Raw genomic sequence first — 18,897 nt, 5'->3', positions numbered from 1 at the left:
TGCACCTAATATGTAATTTTTCTCCTACTTGTACTTAATGGCAGACACAAACCCTGGCGAATGAACCCCACAGAACCTGAAAATCTCTACTGTATTTATATACCAATCACGATCCAATTAATTGTCGATAAAAGCCAAAGTTGACAGCATGACCTCCCTACCCTAATGTCTTTTCTTTAACATATATATAATCGGAATTGGAGGCCAACCTCTTTTCACACACATGTGCTAAAAAAACCTAAAACTTGTTGCCTTGCACGCATTTAATTTGTATTTTTAAATGAAATGATAGTCGAGAAATTTACTATTACTATTACTCTTTTCATTTTCTTTTTTCAAAGTGTTTCTAACCCAACACTTAATGTTGGTAAGGAATCTAAAAAAATTGAAGTGGATTCAGCCTTTGAGATTCAAATTAGGTTAAAAAAGACAAGCATATCGAGAAACTATTAAAAAAATAATGAGCAGAAAAACCTGTGTCGGTCAAATAATAAAAGGGCCGGGGCTAAGATTTTGACATTTTCCACCAGAATCTAATAACTTATTCATCCATTTGAGGCTTTCATGTTCATCTTATGCATCAAATTCGTTATGGTATATAAAATAGACTCTAAACTCATAACAATTTAGGAATAAAACTTAAAATTACAATGTATATAAAGCAGGTATGTCTATTTATTATCTACGAGATCTACATAAAGGTGACATTATATATATATATAGCTTCATTACATGAACCATTGACTCATTTTCATTTAACAGTACCATTCAAAAGTAGATAAATTTCATAATTAGATGTTCAATTTATGAGAATTCATGGATTGGAAGTTGGACCAAGATACTACATTACAATTTGCTAGTCCATACTAAAGAAAGGTCATGAAAGAACAGCAAGAAAGAAACCAAAGTGATTAACTTTTACTATGTAGTTTTATATATATATATATATAAATAAATGCATTTTACTCTTTCTTCTCTTCCTTTTTTTCTTCCTTCTTTTCTTCCTTCTTCTCTTCTTTCTTAGCCTCCTTCTTCTCCTCCTTGACCTCCTTTGCCTTTGGTTTGCCTTGCTTAGGCTTCATGAAGCAGAAACATGAGCAACATGGGCACTGAAACAAGAACTTCATGGTCTCTCTCTGTTTCTCTTTTTCACAATGTTTTGAGAAAATCTCAAAACTTTAGTGTAAGCAAAAGATCTGGATATGAATTCCCTTTTTCTCTTCCTTTTTATTCCACACGTAACCCTACTTTCAAATAAAAAAATATATAAGTATAGTAATAATAGTGCACCCCCATTGGATTCCACTTGGGTCACTTTCAAAACATAATCATGCCAGCTTTATGTGGGGCTGCATGCCCTGAATCAACCATGATAAGAAAAATATTGCTCTTCAATAGGCTCCTTCGTTAATAGGTCAAGTGTAGCCATGAAGAAAAGAAAAAGATAGGCAACTTTTGAATTTCTTGTCTCATCATAAAGATTCCTAAGCTAGTAAGCTGGCCACCAATAATTGAGTCACATTCATTTACATTAACTTGAGATGGAGAGTGGATCTAGACAATGGGGATTTCCTGCCCACCTTATAAAAACACACAGTTTAATTACATTTTTCTTCTCAAAATATATATTGAAACATAGTGGTACTCCCTTATAACTAGCTAAACAGTTTCAGGATAGTCATTTTTAACAGCTTTCGTTTAATTTTTAAATAAAAATAAAGCTTAGGTTTAATCAAATAAATTAGTGACAAGGATGAGAAATTGGCCTGATAACAACTTCATCTCGGACGAGATGGGTTTTTTTTTTTTTTTTTTTGAAAATCCATTTGGCTTGAGATGGAGCCGTCCTTAGAACAAGTAGCAATACTCTTACAGAATAGGAAAAATATATAACAAGGGTCATGTAAATTAATTTTGCTACAGTAGTTGTTGTCGTTTTGTAGTGCTAACATTAGCTAATAAAGCTCACTCTCTACCCATAATAATGAATGATATCCTTGTTGAATTTCTGACCAACCTCTCTTGTTCTTCGTCGTAATTGAAAACACGCCATGTGATTTGCCATTAAAATCAAAGTGTAGAAGAGTGTAATTTCAGAGTCAATTATGTACACTACCACATAAACCAATCATTTCAGTGAGTTCACTTTGGATAGGAAGAAATGAGAGTAGTAGTAAAATTAGCAAAGAGTAATTATCTGGATTAATTATGACAATTAATGAATATACATAGTTACCAAAAAGGAAAATAATAGATTAGTGGCACATTTGGTAAGTCCTAGTGTATAGTATTGTATTGTATTATATTTATGTTTAGTTTGCAATTGAATTGTATTGTTTTATATTAATCAAAACTAAATAAAATAAATATTTTAAAACGACATCATATATGATACTACCCGATCCTGGCCCTCGACCCCGGCTCTTGCCCCAGACCTTGACCTTGGACCCCGGCCCACAACCCCAACCTCGGACCCCGACCCCGGCCACGGAACCCAACCTTGGCCCTAAAACTCGACCCCGACCACAGACCCCGACCCTGACCTCAGACCCTGGCCTCGGCCATGACCCCACCCCGGCCCCCAACCCTAGCCCCGGACCAAGACCCCGAGTCTGGACCCTGGCCTGAGGCCCAACCCCGAACCCTAACCCTGACCCCAACCTCAGACTTTGACCACGACATTAACCCCTACTTCGACTCTGACCCGTGGCCCCAAACCCTAACGTCGGCCCCCAACCCGACCGTGACCCTCGACGTAGACCTTGACCCAGGCCTCGGACCCCAACCCATGACCCCAACCTCGACCTTATCACAATACAACTTAATTTCAAAAATATTACAATACGAGCTAACACATACCATTTCTTATGTATTGAGTACTACAACTGGTATTGTATTAAAATTTGTGATTGTAATAATTAATACAATACAAAATTCATTTCAAGCATAGTGTTCCACTCATTTAATACATTACGACCTTCTTATACAGCATGTCAAACGTACTCTAGATGTGACAAATTTTACAACTCAAATTGCCTCAATAATACTTTGTTATATCTGATGATTAAAAATATATATCCTAACCAGAAAATGCATGTAATGTAATCAACATTCAACATGATACCAACATAAACCAAATTTAGTGATAAACAAACAATTAATTATTTCACTTAAAAGTAGAAGTTGGATTCGGTAAATCACGGCTCTATATATATATATATAAACAATATATGAAACTCAATGTTGTTGGCCCATAAATATCCATGTATATATATATGTGGATAAATCGAGTTAATTGTCTATTAAACAATTAATTATTCCATTTAAAAAATATTATTAAGGACGATTGAATCCAGCATTTTTTTGTAAAAAAAAAATGTAGCATACCTAAGACTATTTTCAACAGAAGAAGTAAATTTTGTACCAAATTTAATATAATTTTGTGCCAAATTTAATACAAAAATAAGTTAATATTATATTTAGTTTTATTTACAATTATACTCCAATACACAATATACAAATTAACAAAAAAAAATTAATAATTCTTTTAATATTTATTAAGAACATACAAAAATTATTTTTTTAGTTAGTTACTAAATTATAATAATTAGTAATAATATAATAAATAAAAAAATAATATTTATTAACGTGACAAATTTGATTTATACTGTATTTTATCTCAAACTATATTTTATGTAAAATTTGACTAAACTTATAACATTCACCAAATTGAACACTTTTTCTACTTTTGGAAGAAGTGCTAAATATAGTGTAATCCATTGGAGATGCTTTATGTGGACTTCAATAATATATGAATTCCAAGTCCAAGATCAGGATAAGAAAGAATATTAACAATTTTTTTACGCTTAGGTCTGAAACGGAAAACTCAAAACAAATAAGAATAGAATAATAGTAATAACATTTTGGAACGACCCCTTTTTCAATAATCGAAATGTGTTGTATTTGAGTAAATTAACCAAAAAATTTAAACGAAAGCTGCTGACAAACAAAATTCCCTCATCACAAAGTAGTTTTATCTCCAAAATAAGAATATAAGGCCAGTCCTTTGCTAAAACTATTATGTCATCCAAATTTAAGCAAACAACAGAACATGGAATAGAAAATTTCTTATCAACTAATTATGAGGTGGAGAAGGCATCAAATGGAGCAGATTTAAGAATCAGCAATGGTGACTTCCACCTCGACACCAGGCTCTATTGTGATGGAGGTGATTTGCTTCACCACATCTGGAGAGCTGAAGAGGTCAATGACTCTCTTGTGGACACGAAGCTCGAACCTGTCCCATGTGTTGGTTCCTGCAAACCACGAACAAAATGTTGAATAAATCTATAAACAAATCGTCCTTGAAGTTAACTGTATCGACAACTTCCTAGGTCCTGTATGACCTCGTCTATGCCTACATCTGAAAGTATTGAGATTAAAAACATTGTCTACTGAAAAACTTCCGAGGTCCTGTATGGCCTTGTCTAAAGTTTATAATTGGCTCCTAAAATTCAAAAGTGAAGCACCAACCAATCTCTACAATATACAACTCAAGACCGTATATGAGCAAACCACATGCCTTACAGTTCAAATTGGCTCCTCTGGTCTAGCATTTTGGTACCAAATGAAATGAGAAGCATAAACCACATACCTTCACCACAAGGAGACTTTCTGGTTGTGATAAGCAAAACCTTAGTGGGCATTCTCACTGGTCCCTTTACTCTTAGACTCTTGTCCTTGGCACCGCGAACCAAATCAGCACAAACTGTCAAAGCATAATGCCTATCAAACAACCAGCATATTACAAGTTCATAGATATTCCAAATCAAAATAAAAACAGTCTATGTTTACAAACCCCTAGAGTGTTTCTCTTTCGCATTACCAGTACAATTATAAAACAAATTTTGGTAAATTATAAAAACACCAATTCCTTCTCTTTTCTTTCCAAAGCTATATCATTGCTATTACTTCCATTACATTACAAATTAGAAAGCGTGACACAATGGTTTAAGCACTTAACTGATACTATTTGCCTTACTTTCCCTCTAAATCAAATATTCCTAGCAATGAAGAATATAATTCTGAAAAGGGTTTAATACTCTAATTATTGCCTTTACTCTCTCCCTAAAACAAATCTTATTAACCATAAAAACAAAAGTATGGATAACCCTCAAACGGGTTAAATTCATTAGAGTAAAAAAAAACTTCATTGACAGCATAAATTAATATATAAAATATTGGGAATGAAGAGGCCACCTTTCTCGAGGTTCTTGACGTTTTTGGAAGAGAGAGTGATCCTAATCTTATGGATCTGCTCCTGTGACTCCTCCAGACCAGGCTTCGTCGGTTTCATTGCAGCGTACGCCATCGTTGAGAAGTTGGTTTCTTGCTTAGATGAACCCTAACCCAAGATGATGATGGCGGCCGTGGCAGAGAATAGGAGAGCCTTGACCTCTGGCTGAGCTATTCGGTAGAGGACAGGTGAAACGAGATTTGCTTCTGAAGCTTTACTAATGGTTAGGGATTTTGCGGGTTGAGATTCTTGGTATTGGGCTTAGGGTTTCAATTGGACCCAACTCCAGAACCTGTACTTCCGTTCCGTCTAAATAAAGCCCATTTGACGGCCCACTTCTCTTTTTTCAGAGGAATTTTTTCATACATCCAAAGAAAAGTAAGCAATTTATTTTCCTTGAATTTATCCAATGAAATAAAATAAACCAGAACTTCTTTTTCCCCTTTTTTCTCTCCATTATCTAGTATTTTAATTTGATTATTTTTGGAGGTAAAATAGAGATAAAATTAAGAAAAGTAAGCAATTTATTTTCCTTGAATTTATCTAATGAATGAAAATAAACCAGAACTTTTTTTTTCCTTTTTTCTTTCTCCATAATCTAGTATTTTAATCAGACTATTTTTAGAGGTAACATTGAGATAAATTTAGAAAATATATCGTAGTTAGGGGAAAAAATTAGTCCAAAAATTGATGATGGGCAAGGGAGGACAAAAGAAACCAGGCGTTCTTCACGTGCTATGTAGAAACTAGCAAAAATAACTTGATTCCTATTAAATTAAATTTTGAAAGCTTAATTATTAATTGGATTTTTTTTATAAATTTACATTTTTACGAACTTAATCTTTTTTTTTTTTCAATTTTACTAATTCAAATTTTAAAAAATACAATATTAAAATTTTATAATTGCAAAAATATATTTTCAAAAAATACAACTCGCTAGCAATTCATTACATCAACTCAAAATAAACTAAAAAAATTGAAAACAACACAGAAATGTAAAATTTACCTAAAGTAGTAAAATTAAATAATAAACTTGATTAGATCAAGCATTTTTTTTTTTATAAATTTCCCTTATTAATATTAAAATTTTAGAAACCAAATCTTATCACCAAACTAAGAAATTCCATACCAATACATAAATATTTTTTATTATGAAGATTATTTGTCATGTGTGCTTGGTAATAATAATTTTAATTTAACTAGTAGATATCTTAATGTCATGTTGATCCTTAACTATTGGTAAGATTTAAGTTTCTAAATTTCAATTAGTTATTAATATTACTTTGGAAAAGAGTTCGAAGATAAAGTATGTTGTATGGAAATACTATTGAATCCTTAGACCGTCTGCAATGGATGATGCAAATTTTGTGCTAAATTTGACACAACTTTTAGTATGTGTAAAATTTAGCACACATTTTGCAACACCAATGTAATATAATTTTTGAAAATGTGTCAAAATATAGCAATGCACCACTATAACACTCTATTGGAATTGCTCTATAACTTAAAAATATGTAATGAAAAGTTAAAAATAAATAAATTTCTACTTCTAAATAATAATAATAAGTGTCTAAATAAAGGATAAATTAAATTTAAAATATTTTTTTTAAAAATTAAGAAGCTAGAAATGTAAAAGTACAATTAAAAAAATTAAATAAAAAATACTTTTTAATTGCTATATGAATCAATTAAAAAGATTTTTGCCGTGAAAGTACCTAAATTATTATGTTTGTAGCACTTAAATACCTACGTTATTTTTTGGCGGCGAAAATACATTCCGTCCATGTTTTAATGCAGTTTAGTGCATCTGTTTGTTTCGTCGTTAAGTCCACCACCGTGACATGAAATTTACTTATAACTTTATTACTTTGTCGCAAATATCAATTTAATTAGGTACTTTTGCCTACGTGTTAAGTGAAAATTGACGATTGTACTAAACTACACAAAAATATAAGCAGAAGGTACTTTCAAAACTAAAAAAATAAATTGGATATTTAAGTGTTACAAACATAATAAATTAATACTTTCAGCACAAATATCCCTTAATTAAAAAAATAAAAATAAAGGAAAGAGGACATAACAAGGTCAACATACAAGTGACTTTCTATTATTTACACTGAAATTTACCAAGTATACATTAGCCACAAAGGGAGTAAATGTATAATGTAGCTGGAGTCACTGGCCTAAACATTATTTGTAGTTCTAGATTAAAGAAAGTTCAATCTTATTCAAGATAGATAAACAGATCAAACACCCTAGTTTCTGATTGAAAATGTAAAGTAAGTTTCACTTATGTGAGGCTGATCATAATAACTAGAAGATGACCGGGCTTCAAAGTTTAGACGACGATGACTTTACCAGTTCAGTGGCTTTAGCATAGTTGTAAACCCCAATACCGCGTTTCCTTCCAAGGCGACCAGCATCAACATACTGGACCAGAAGAGGACATGGGGCGTATTTATTGTCACCCAGACCAGCATGAAGAACTCTCATGATCGATAAGCATATGTCCAATCCGATGAAATCTGCAAGCTCCAAAGGACCCATTGGATGATTTGTTCCTAGCTTCATTCCTGTATCGATGTCCTCCTTAGTTGCTACACCCGTATACAGTGTAAAAAACGCTTCGTTGATCATTGGCATTAGAATCCTGTTCACAATAAAACCTGAGTAATCCTGAGAGCATATCACTTTCTTACCAAACCTGCAAAATTGGCAGTAGGAAGTTTTAATGGTAATAGATTAAGGTTACACTATAATGTGTATGAATTGCAAGCAACCCATTGCATCAAGTAAATACAAAAATTACTCAAAAGGTAACGATCTTAGTAGATATTGGTGTGAACAAGAGGCTTTCTTCTTAATTTCTACTGGTATACATGAGTTAAGTCACCTCTCTGCCAAGGCTTTTGTTACGTTAAACGTCTCATCTGATGTGTCAGCACCTCGCACAATCTCAACTAGCTTCATGATAGGAGGAGGATTCATAAAATGCATGCCAATTACCTGCAAAACAACATCTTATTATGATCAGATTAGATACATTGAGTAGTGGCCTTAATAGTTGTAAATGTTTCTGTTGGGATCTCTCATAAATAGCAATGAAAATGAATTACAATTCAACTCCAAGAATAACCTGGCATGGTCTTGTAGTTGCTGATGCTAGACGAGTAATAGAGATGGAACTTGTATTAGAAGCCAAAATAGCAGAACGCTTTGTAATTTTATCTAGGTCCTTAAATAACTTCTTTTTCACATCTTCAGATTCCACAATAGCTTCAATAACAATATCTGCCGCAGAAAGGTCTTCCATATTTGATGTACACTGCAAACGTTGCAAGGCTTCCACACCTACATCCTGTTGATTGGAAATAGGAAGAGGAAAAATAAATTACGAAAATCAGCCAACTATTGTACAGAACAAACGCTCGGACCTAAGGCCATGTCAGGATGTAATGTAAGCAGTATAACTGATCTCCAATTTTCCTTCACTAGGGAGAAATACTCTGATGATCATCTCTTTTGTAGTACAACATAAGGTTCATGAAAATCAGGTAGCAAATTAAACACTTGAAACATCAGAAGTGTTTCTGAAAAATCTCAAGAAGATTCAAAAACAAGAACCCTGATGGAAGAATCATCTATCCAGGAATTGAAGAAAGATTTATTAAAAAAAAACGCCTAAAAACGCCTGAGACTTTTTTCAAATGTGTTAAAAAAATAAAATAATGAACGGCTCATCAAATATGCAACTAATCTAGCTCTACATTGGCAAACATTTTATAGAACATCAAATAGAAGGGGCCAAACATTTTAACTGACATTTCTATTACAAGCAAATGTCAAATTGTAACCAAATTATTCTTTCACCGGTGAAATTTTAATGTCAGCAAAATAAATGGGCCTCAATTTTATGATTTAATCTTGGCCTAAAACAAAGCCTTCTACCCTAGTTCTATCCAACATTCTAGACAAGATATCCACAAGTAATGTTAAAACAGGGGTAATGTGAATCTCCCATCAACAAAAAATGAAGAATTTGTTCAACAAGTTCCTGAATCCTAATACGCCTAGGCTTGCAGCTTCACATTGTCATATATGCAAGTTTAAAGTTCAAAGGCTTTGGTTTTCTGAAAAAACTCACTTGCTGGAAGATTTTCTTGCAAAATAAAAGGGTAATTTACTTACGAAATAAGAAGAATTGACATAATATTAGATGGGAAATTCACAAAATTAACTAAGGTTTAAAAAAAATACTAAAAATACAGAATTTGTAAAAAATTACAAAAATACGGAGTGACATAATCGTAAAAACAGATATTTTTTTTATAAACAAAGTTTATAAATTTGTAACAATACAGTTTTTTTGTAATCAAAGTTTACAAAATTGTAATTAGAATTTACAAGTTTGTAACCATATATAACAATTTTGTAAACAACATTTACATACTAAATAGAAAATTCGATTACAGATATACGTATTTCTGTACTTTTTGTAAAATTTCGTATTTTTCCAGTTTTTTTTTTAAATTTACAGTGTTGGGTGAAATTTTTTCATATTAGATTCGTACGAAAGTGGTGTATATATGATAAAGATGGGAATAAGTGTTCTTTTGGCAGCTCTGTTCCTCGTAGAGGGCTCAAGCAGGGAGACCCCACCTCTCCCTACCTATTCATTTTGGCAGCCGAAATTCTGTCTAGGCTCTTATAAAAAGTGATTGGTGAAGGAAAGATTCATGGAATTTTCTTGTCCAGAGGAGGCCTCACTTATCTCACTTGTTTTTTGGAGACGATATAATCACTGTGGGTAGATCTAATGTTCAGGAAGCTCAAGCTTACTGGGACTGTCTGCAAACCTTCTGTAATTGGTCAAGTCAATTTTTTTCAGCTTCCTCTAAACACCAAGAAGGAAATAGTTGATGCTCTTGGGGGAAACAATTTTTTTCAGCTTCCTTTAAACAATCAAATTCTTGGTTTTGTAAATCGGTTGTGCGCACCATTCCCATCAAGGAGCTGTGAAAATTCCGGGTAGAGGAACATTTGGGAGGATCCTTGGGTCCCATATGCTCAAAATTTTCTCCCTCAACCTATAAGTTAGCCCCTGGATATTACTTTGTATCTGAATTCATCTCAAGTCCAGGACAATGGAATATTGAAAACCTTTTGGAAGCCTTTAATCATAGTGATGTGGATGAACTTTGTAAGATTCCTTTGGGTAGTAGGGTGGACTTGGATTCACAATGGAAGTGGTCAGTTTACTTAAATTTAGCTTTGGAAAGAGCCTCTAACTATTCAGCCTTGGATCCTAAGGAGTGGAAAAAGTTGTGGAATGCCAAGTTGCATGAGTGACACAAATGTTATGGTGGTGTGTTATCGCTGAAGCTCTTCCAGTCAGAGCCCGGTTAGTAAGAACTTTATCATGTTTTGTGTCCTTTATGTGGTAAAAAATATGAAACAATAGAATACTTATTTATGTTCTGTGATCTAGTGAGAAGCCTCTGGTTTGCTTCGCATTGGAGTTTTGTGCCCACAACGTCAACACACACTTGCAAGGACTTATTGCTTTTTATATGGGGGACGAAAAGGTTTGGCATAAACTCAGATGAATTTCTATTATATGCGTCTCTCATAATTGATAACATTTGACTGAATGAGTTAATACACAACCAAAATTTGCCAAATGCTCAAAGGTGTGCGAATGAAATTAGACTCAGCTTTGAGGAATACAAAGAGGTCCCGCTGCCAGACCCACCCAGACCCGTCTGTGGACCACAACCTTACTGCAGCTCACTGGGACCCTCCTTTACAGGGATGGATCAAGGTGAATTCTGACATGGCTTGTGGGCAGAAGAAAGCTATCCTTAGCGTTGTTGCCCATTCTCATTCAGTGGAGGTCCTTTGGGGGAGGCTAAAGTTGGTCTTCTGGCGATCTCTACTGGTCCTAGCAAGAAGCACCATTTTGTTTGCATCGAAGAGATGCTTTGGAAGTTATAAACTCGCTTAACTGTGCTACTCAGAGATGGGATTTGTAGCATTACCAAAGATGTCCTTCGTTGGGTGCCTAATTTCCTCGGATGTAATTTTTCTTTTGTTTCTAGAAACTTTAATTTTACTGTCCATAATGTACCTAAGCGGGCTATGCTTAACAGTATCTCAGGTGAACTTTCTGTGGACTCTATCCCTGAAGATGTGTTGTGTAAAGACCAGGAACGGTCCCTTTTACTGCTAATGAAACCTAGTTTCGAAAAAAAGAAAGTGCTCTATAAAACCAAGCAACAAACAACGAGCAGAGCAGAGGAAAGCAGAGACTACAACTTGGAATTGTAATAAATCTAAATCAATCAAATCTGAACAAAACACAAACCCCAGAGTATATACCTCACTCGTATGCATCCATTTGCAAAGACCAAAAAGCCAAAAACTATAAGTTTCAGTTAAGCTATGATTGTCATATACGAAACAAATCACTCAAAAGAATACATGATCAAAATTAACAGAGCAGTTATCAATAATTTCTTAGTTGTATAAAACTAAATACATCACTTTCAACAAAAAAGTTGGCATATCAACAGTACTTCCTGTGGCTGTGGTTTTTCTTTCTATTCACTTTTTTTTCCATCGTTTTATTTGGAAACAAACAGAAAGCAGAGAGAAAGATCGAATTACTTGCCTGAGTCAGGTGACCCTTGGATACTAATCGGTTAATGGAACTAGAGATGGAGTTGGTCGCCCTGGAGAGAGCGCTTGGGTCGGTGTCGAGGAGCCAAACGCGTAGGCCATGAACGGCGGCGAGTTGAGCGATTCCAGAGCCCATTTGGCCGCTGCCCACCACTCCAACGACGTGGATGTCCGCCATGTTTTGATCCGAGAGCCGAAATGAACAGAACCCCTAAATATACAGGGAACTTTCTCATTTGTACCTTATTTTTTATCAAAATATAAATTTTTACCAAATAATACCCACTTGGTAACTTGAATCTATAAAATCGGAATAAAATATTACAGTGAGCTCTTGATCAATAAAATTTTCAACATAACTAAATTATCCTAAGTTACAATTAATTAATTATAAATTATTTTGGAAAACCGCACTGACACATGTTTTATTCTAGTTGGTCCAGTTTATAATTGTATGTTTTTATAAAGACAAAACAAATTAAAAAGTCTACTCTTTTCTCCATCTTTTCTTTTCTTTCTCACCCCTTCTTTTACCCGGGACGGCCTATATTTTCATGCATCCAAAATGTTCGAGTCAGTCCAAACCTGTATTCAAATTCGTGTCGGCCCGATTTATATTTAAAGAGTAAGTCTAGCTCGGCCCATAAGCACAACCTATGTCGTGTCGTGCTACGTGTCATGTCAGGCCCAAATCGGGTCGGCTCATTTTCCTTATTTGGCCCCAAATTCATACCTAAATTACCAAAAAATGCTAGGATGGGGAATTGAACCCCCAAATTCATCTTTAACAATCAACGAACTCACTACCAATATAAATATATTTCTTTATTTCAATTATAATTTGAGATATTTTTATATATTTTACTCAAAATTATAAGATAATTATTAGAATTTGAATACCTGCTAATAAATGATAAAAATATTAGCTCACAAATCTTCAAACAAATTCATATAATAATAAAATTATAAATATTGAGAAAAATAATATAATTTTATTATCATTTTAATTTATATATAATTGACAAATAAAAATTTATTATCATTATTAATGCCAAAATATTAGATTTTTTATCTTGATGTGCTTTAGTGTTATGCCTCCGAGCTTGTCATGTCATGTGAATTTTCAATTTGTGTCGTGCCTGACCCAAGTCCATATTTTTTTCATGGTGTGTCGTAATCGTGCGTCCCGTGCTCGTATCGGTTTTATGTCGTAATAAAAAGCTCAGCTCGTATTTACAGCTCTGAGCGTATTCATGAGCTTGTATGCATTATTCTTGCCATAAAACCAGACAAAGATAATCAAATAAAAATTTCTCAAATTCACACGAAATCACAGGAATATAACCATTTAATTAAGAAAAAAAATCAAATAATTAAACAATCACCACCATTCAACTTAGACAAAAATCACAAAATGAAATTGAATCCATGACTTGGAATGTGAGCAGAAACAAAAAAAAAAAAAAAACAAAATCACCTAAATCAGTTCGTGTAGATCTGGGTTGCCACCATCACCATAAGCCTTGCCCTCTGTTGACTGCCCTTTTCCCCTTCTCCCTTTCGCCACAATTTTCAAGCTTCACCTTCCCCGCTACACGAACTAGTGCCCAAGACCCAAAAAATCACAAATATGCCTACTGTAATGCCCCAAAATCCCTAATGTGGTTAAATGGTTGGATGAGTAGGCCGGGAGGATCATAACTTATTTATTATGTCATTAAACTATTACGTGCATGTTTATGTGAATTATATTATAATATGATATTAAATGCATGCATGTGGGTCCACATTTCATCTCAGGGGTATTTTGGTAATTTGGCCATTGAGGGCGTAATTGTATATTTGTATGATTGTCGGTGATCTGTTGTTGAGACCACATTACAATGTGGATTTGTTCGAGCCATTCGGCATGAACGATCTTTGAATTCAAATTATCGGTGATATCACCCAATAACTCTTAAGCGGTCGCAGTAGTAATCGGGCTATGTCGTATCCACAGAGAGGTAAAATACAAGTAAAAAGAAAGATTAGTAAATCAGAAATAATAAACTTTGAAATGATGTAACTTTGAAAAAGAATATAAACATTAAATAAACAAAATCGAGGAATTAGAATCAGAAGGAAAATATGGAAGGCATAAGTTTCATTCATGCGAACATATATATTTTAATAAAATTGATTTATTATACTCAACTATAATTCTACACCATTAATTATTGTTGGAAAATATATATAATAAAGCTCACCTTAAAATATGTTATTTAATTAAATTATACTAACTTTTAATTTTAAAAACTCATCATATTATATACCTTAGAGCAACAAAATACCAATGTCAGAATGCAGTAAAAAGCATATAATATAACAAATATCCTAAATTAAATTAAAAGCCTAAATTACATAAGAAGAGCATGACTAGACTTATGTAAAAGACACTAATAAATTTAGAATAAAAATTAGAAGAAAATAAATTTAATTGTAACAAATATATAGAAATGAAGAGCAAAATAAAGAATCAATATATTAAAAATATAATGTGAAACATAAACTTCACTCTAGCTTTTCCACAAGAGAATTTAGCCTAAAATAGGCATTGTTTTCACTCAAAGTAATGTAAAAAAAATGAAAGAAAAATAAGAACAAAAATGATTTTCTCTCTCACTATACTCTCCACACTTAATTCCACCATCTGATGATTTTTTCTCTACATTTGGTCCTCTATTTATAGTGAAAATAGGACCCAAAATGTGTATTTACGTGTATTAGGATGTGGAGAAAATGGCTACAAAAGCTGATGGAAGTGGGAGACATGCTGCAATAATGAGGGAGACACGTTTGACACGTGTCGTTTGCTGGTTGGCTCAGCAGAGGTGGTGTTGGGCTGTGAGGGACATCTGGGCGACGTGGCATGCTCCAATTGGCTTGGATGTGGAGTGTAGCAGAACGCGTCAGTCAGCAGGTGGAGTTGTCGGGCACGTGGGGAGCATGGCAGGCGCGTCAAGTGGCAGCTGGTGGTTGTGTGTCAGGCAGCTCGTCAGCGGCTCGGCTCGGCTCGGCTCGGCTTCGTCAGGCAACTGGAAGCTTGGCTGGGCGAATGGGGAGCTGCCATTTGGCAGCGTGGCACTTGCTGAAGCTTTAGGTTTGGGCTCCATTTTGGGCTTAGTTTTGTCAAAAATACCACTTTATCATCATTCTTTTCAATTATATTTATTTCTTTCTTCTTTCTTTTTGTTTGTGTCAAAAATACATTTTATTTCCTAAAAATTAAACACAAATTAAATCAAAATTAATATTTTCAAATATAAAACATATGGCAATAAATCCATGAAAATATTAATTAAAACTTAATTAATTTTAAATTTTAAAATAAGAAAATGATATTTTTGAGCACTAATCACAACTCTCAACCAACTTATTGCTAGTCTCTAGCAATTTAAGCGAAATAATAAATGTCAACATGATATATTTCAGGTCAAAAATGATAAAAGAACTTAAGTATTAACACAAAATGTTAGTAATAAATCAACAAGAGTTATCAAAATTACTTCGAATAAATCTAGAGTTGTGAGTGTGTGCACCAAACTTGTACAGTCTTACCGCAAACCATAGCACATAAAGCCTTCGAAATTATGCCAAGTAAAAGACTCAACTCCATTATCCTCTCATGTAATTGAAAATATTTAAAGTTTAAGGGTTTCACTCATGGAGTTGGAAAATAAGTAAGCACTCATCAAATGGGTATATATTTCGGACAAACTCTTAAATAATTATTGAAACGAAGATAGGAAATAAACTATTTGGGCAACCACCATAAAGAGTACCACAAAACCAGTTTTTCAGGATTTTAAGTTAAATAGACAATCTTTACATTTATTCTAAGAGCCATAAAATAGAACATGAAATTAATAAACATACTTTTTTTTTTCTTGGACACAAGAGACAACATAATTGAAAATGATAGAAATATTTCTCTTGTGTCTTTCTCCCTTTTTTTTTCATTTTTTTTTCTTTCTCTTTTCTTCTTCTTCTTTTTTTTTTTCATTTTTTTTCATGAACAACATAATAAAAGGCTCTCTAATAAGATTTGTCTATAGAAAATATTATCCCTAAAACATCATCCATTCATACCACAATACATTGTCCAAATAATTATAACAATTTCTAAGAATCAATAAAAATTTAAAAGTTGTTTTCTCAAGTCTCACTTCTCACACAAAAGAATGAATTACTTAAACATGGCAAATTTCTAAGTAAATATGTGCTAACAACCATCTTACAACAACATTTGGCATGTGCATTAGGTAACTCTAGAGAAACTCTTAGTAATACAGATAACAAAAATTGACTCAAAAGTAACATTTTGTAAGAATAAATAAGTAATTTTCAAAAAAATTGACCTTGAAAATATTAGTATGACAAAAATCAACATGAACGTGCATGAATATGCTCACCACCCCCAACCAAAAATCTGGCAGTGTCCTCAATGTCTCAAAAGATAATAAATGTAATAGAGCAGGGAAAGAGAACACCTGGATAACGAGCGTCGAGTGATAGAGCGAATATTGATTCTCTAAAACATGAAAAACTAAAAACATAAAAGGATAACAAATAAAATAAAATGACAAACGGGAAATAAACAGAAAACAAACCTATGTACGCACAATTTGGAATACTACTTAGACTTGGTAAACCGGTTCCGCGAGAGTGACTTCTTCAGGCTGGGTCACCCTCTCTATGTAGTGTTTCAGTCGTTGCCCATTTACTTTGAATTCTCTCCCATCAGTTGGGTCTATGACCTCAACAGCACCGTTGGGAAAGACGGTTTTCACAACATATGGGCCAGTCCACCTTGATCTCAGCTTGCCAGGGTGGATATGCAAACGAGAGTCATAAAGATGCACTCGTTGGTTTGGCTCAAATTCTTTTCTTAGGATCTGTGTAATGCCCTAAATTTCCTAATAAGGATTAAGACCTTGATTAGGAGGCCGGGAGGGCCATAATTGATTTATTATGTTATTAAATGGTAATATGCATGTTTATGTGAATTATATTATAATATGATGTTATAGGCATGCATGTGGGTCCACATTTGGTTATTAGGGTGTTTTGGTAATTTGGCATGTTGAGGCCATATTTGTATATTTGGGTGCATATTGAGATTTGTGAATGAGATCCCATTATTATGGAGATATATTTGAGCTATTCGACATGAGACGGTCTTATATTATTGATTAGCGGTTTGTCATAACGGGGGTCTTTTATTGGGATATTGAGTTATGAGGATGTTATTTGATGATAAATTGGGAGTTATTGAGATCAGGAGGAAATTCTGGGAGTTTTGACTATAATGCCCCCGGGGGTGTTTTTGGGACCCCGAGCATTAGGTTTTATTTGAGGTTACTTAAGCTTGAAGTAGCTTGTCAGATAGAATCGTACATTATAAAATCTCTCTCTCTCTCCCCAATAGTTCATTTTACCATTTGAAGCATTTTCGAAGAAATCTCGAGTTCTAGGAGTCGAAATCAAGCAAGGATCGAGGCATAGCGATCCTAGGGAAGATTAGGAGCTTATTAGCCGAAGGATTTATTTGGAAACAACTTAATTGGAGGTAATTCAAGTTCTAAGTTCTAAGTTTTAAGTTTTTAAAGTTTTAAGCTTAGAATTGGACTTTGTGAATCGTTGAGTTTTTGGTTCGTTTGAGCCTCGGGATTTGATGGTTTTGGACCATTGGGAAGCTTGGGAACTTTGATTTGATGATTTGGTAATGTTTAGGCATGATTTTGGAGGCTTTGGGATGTTGAAAATCGTGTTTGGGGATGGCTCTGGGTTGGGGGCCACGACCCTAGCTCGATGAAGCAGGTGGAGCAATTTTGCCTTTGTTGGATGCCGCGGCCCTTGCTTCTGGAGTGGCTGGGGGCTATGGCCCAAGGGGTTAGGGCCGCAGCCCTTGGACAAGTTTGAGCCCGTTTGAGTGTTTTGGGCCCAGGAACTTGGTTTTAGGCCTCGGGATTGTTCCTACTACCCGGATTAGTGGGGATTGATGTCCCGGAGGCTAGATCTTGGTTTGGGAACCTTTGATGTTCATTTTATTGATGGTGTCCCATATTTGGTTATGACTAGGTAACCGCTAAAGGCTTAAATGTTGATCGTTCTCAAGGGTCGTTCTTATATTAATTCTCGCTCAAATCAGAGGTAAGAAAACTGCACCCTGTGTATATGTGACATGCATGGTTATTCTTGATGCATGTTGGATGATTAAATGTGATATGCATGGTTATGATTGAGGCATGTCAAGTGATTAAATGTAATGCATGTGCTGCACGAGAAACATGTGATTGTGGCATGCTATGAGATTGTTCAGAGCTTAAGCCTCTGTGTTTATGCAAGGTCCTAATTATGCTGGTAGTGGTTAAGTAAGCATGCAGAATGTCTTACATTTGGATATTTGACATATGATATATGTTTGGTAGCATTGCTTGCTTGTGTGTGGCACCAACTGTTCGGAATCGGCAATGGTCGTGTATCACTGACTTGAGAGTCAGAAACAGCATAAGCGTCGAGGACTCCGGGCCGAATGAAGATTAGATCTAATCGATATCTGCGTTGAATGACTCATATGGGGTATTAATGCTGGACCGATCCGAAGGTCGATGAAAATTATAAGTGCTTGGCTAGTCTAGGACTAGTTACTCAAAGGCAGGGCCTAAGGCCTAGGTGACTGCTTGTCACATGGCTAGGGAACAGTGTTCCATAGTTATGACTCTAGGGTCATGAGGAAGGTTATGTTGGTGACTAATCATCATGCACCTATCCTGTTTAAGCTAGTGAAAGGATCACTTATTTATAAAGGGATTGAAACCCACCTTAGTGACTTGTTCCACTGCCACTCTGTTATTCAGGGCTATCAGCCCGGTATGGTTACC

General features: G+C 34.4%; 3 protein-coding genes and 1 long non-coding RNA gene across 4 annotated transcripts; 1 reads left to right on the top strand and 3 right to left on the bottom strand.

Moving 5' to 3' along the window:
• Positions 1–692: 692 nt before the first annotated feature.
• On the bottom strand, positions 693–1,255 carry LOC133796795 (UPF0329 protein ECU05_1680/ECU11_0050). The gene has a single exon (XM_062234457.1). It carries the CDS (start codon positions 1,125–1,127, stop codon positions 963–965), a length of 165 nt encoding a protein of 54 aa, XP_062090441.1. The 5' UTR covers positions 1,128–1,255; the 3' UTR covers positions 693–962.
• Positions 1,256–3,907: 2,652 nt separating this feature from the next.
• LOC133796794 (small ribosomal subunit protein uS10y) lies at positions 3,908–5,509 on the bottom strand. Its single transcript, XM_062234456.1, has 3 exons — positions 5,260–5,509; positions 4,655–4,768; positions 3,908–4,316 (listed from the first exon to the last, which is right to left on the bottom strand). The coding sequence occupies exons 1-3, from the start codon at positions 5,369–5,371 to the stop codon at positions 4,174–4,176; spliced, it is 369 nt and encodes a 122-aa protein (XP_062090440.1). The 5' UTR covers positions 5,372–5,509; the 3' UTR covers positions 3,908–4,173.
• A 1,864-nt stretch (positions 5,510–7,373) lies between these two features.
• On the bottom strand, positions 7,374–12,205 carry LOC133796792 (uncharacterized). Its single transcript, XM_062234455.1, has 4 exons — positions 11,967–12,205; positions 8,433–8,654; positions 8,190–8,302; positions 7,374–8,000 (listed from the first exon to the last, which is right to left on the bottom strand). The coding sequence occupies exons 1-4, from the start codon at positions 12,150–12,152 to the stop codon at positions 7,628–7,630; spliced, it is 894 nt and encodes a 297-aa protein (XP_062090439.1). The 5' UTR covers positions 12,153–12,205; the 3' UTR covers positions 7,374–7,627.
• On the top strand, positions 10,569–11,082 carry LOC133796793 (uncharacterized). Its single transcript, XR_009875535.1, has 3 exons — positions 10,569–10,697; positions 10,785–10,881; positions 10,987–11,082. It is a non-coding gene; the product is annotated as an uncharacterized LOC133796793 (long non-coding RNA).
• Positions 12,206–18,897: the final 6,692 nt, after the last annotated feature.

Source organism: Humulus lupulus, chromosome 8 (genome assembly GCF_963169125.1).
Source record: "Humulus lupulus chromosome 8, drHumLupu1.1, whole genome shotgun sequence".
NCBI classification, from domain to species: Eukaryota; Viridiplantae; Streptophyta; class Magnoliopsida; order Rosales; family Cannabaceae; genus Humulus; species Humulus lupulus.
This window is presented reverse-complemented; position numbering and strand designations above follow the sequence as displayed.

Coding starts and splice junctions, on each gene's coding strand:
- LOC133796795 (XM_062234457.1), bottom strand. CDS start 1,127: ATGAAGTTCTTGTTTCAGTGCCCATGTTGCTCATGTTTCTGCTTCATG.
- LOC133796794 (XM_062234456.1), bottom strand. CDS start 5,371: ATGGCGTACGCTGCAATGAAACCGACGAAGCCTGGTCTGGAGGAGTCA. Junction 4,769..5,259: donor CGTCAAGAACCTCGAGAAAG/GTGGCCTCTTCA, acceptor ATGCTTTGACAG/TTTGTGCTGATTTGGTTCGC. Junction 4,317..4,654: donor AAAGTCTCCTTGTGGTGAAG/GTATGTGGTTTA, acceptor CGTGGTTTGCAG/GAACCAACACATGGGACAGG.
- LOC133796792 (XM_062234455.1), bottom strand. CDS start 12,152: ATGGCGGACATCCACGTCGTTGGAGTGGTGGGCAGCGGCCAAATGGGC. Junction 8,655..11,966: donor CCAAGGGTCACCTGACTCAG/GCAAGTAATTCG, acceptor TCCAATCAACAG/GATGTAGGTGTGGAAGCCTT. Junction 8,303..8,432: donor CAACTACAAGACCATGCCAG/GTTATTCTTGGA, acceptor GTTGTTTTGCAG/GTAATTGGCATGCATTTTAT.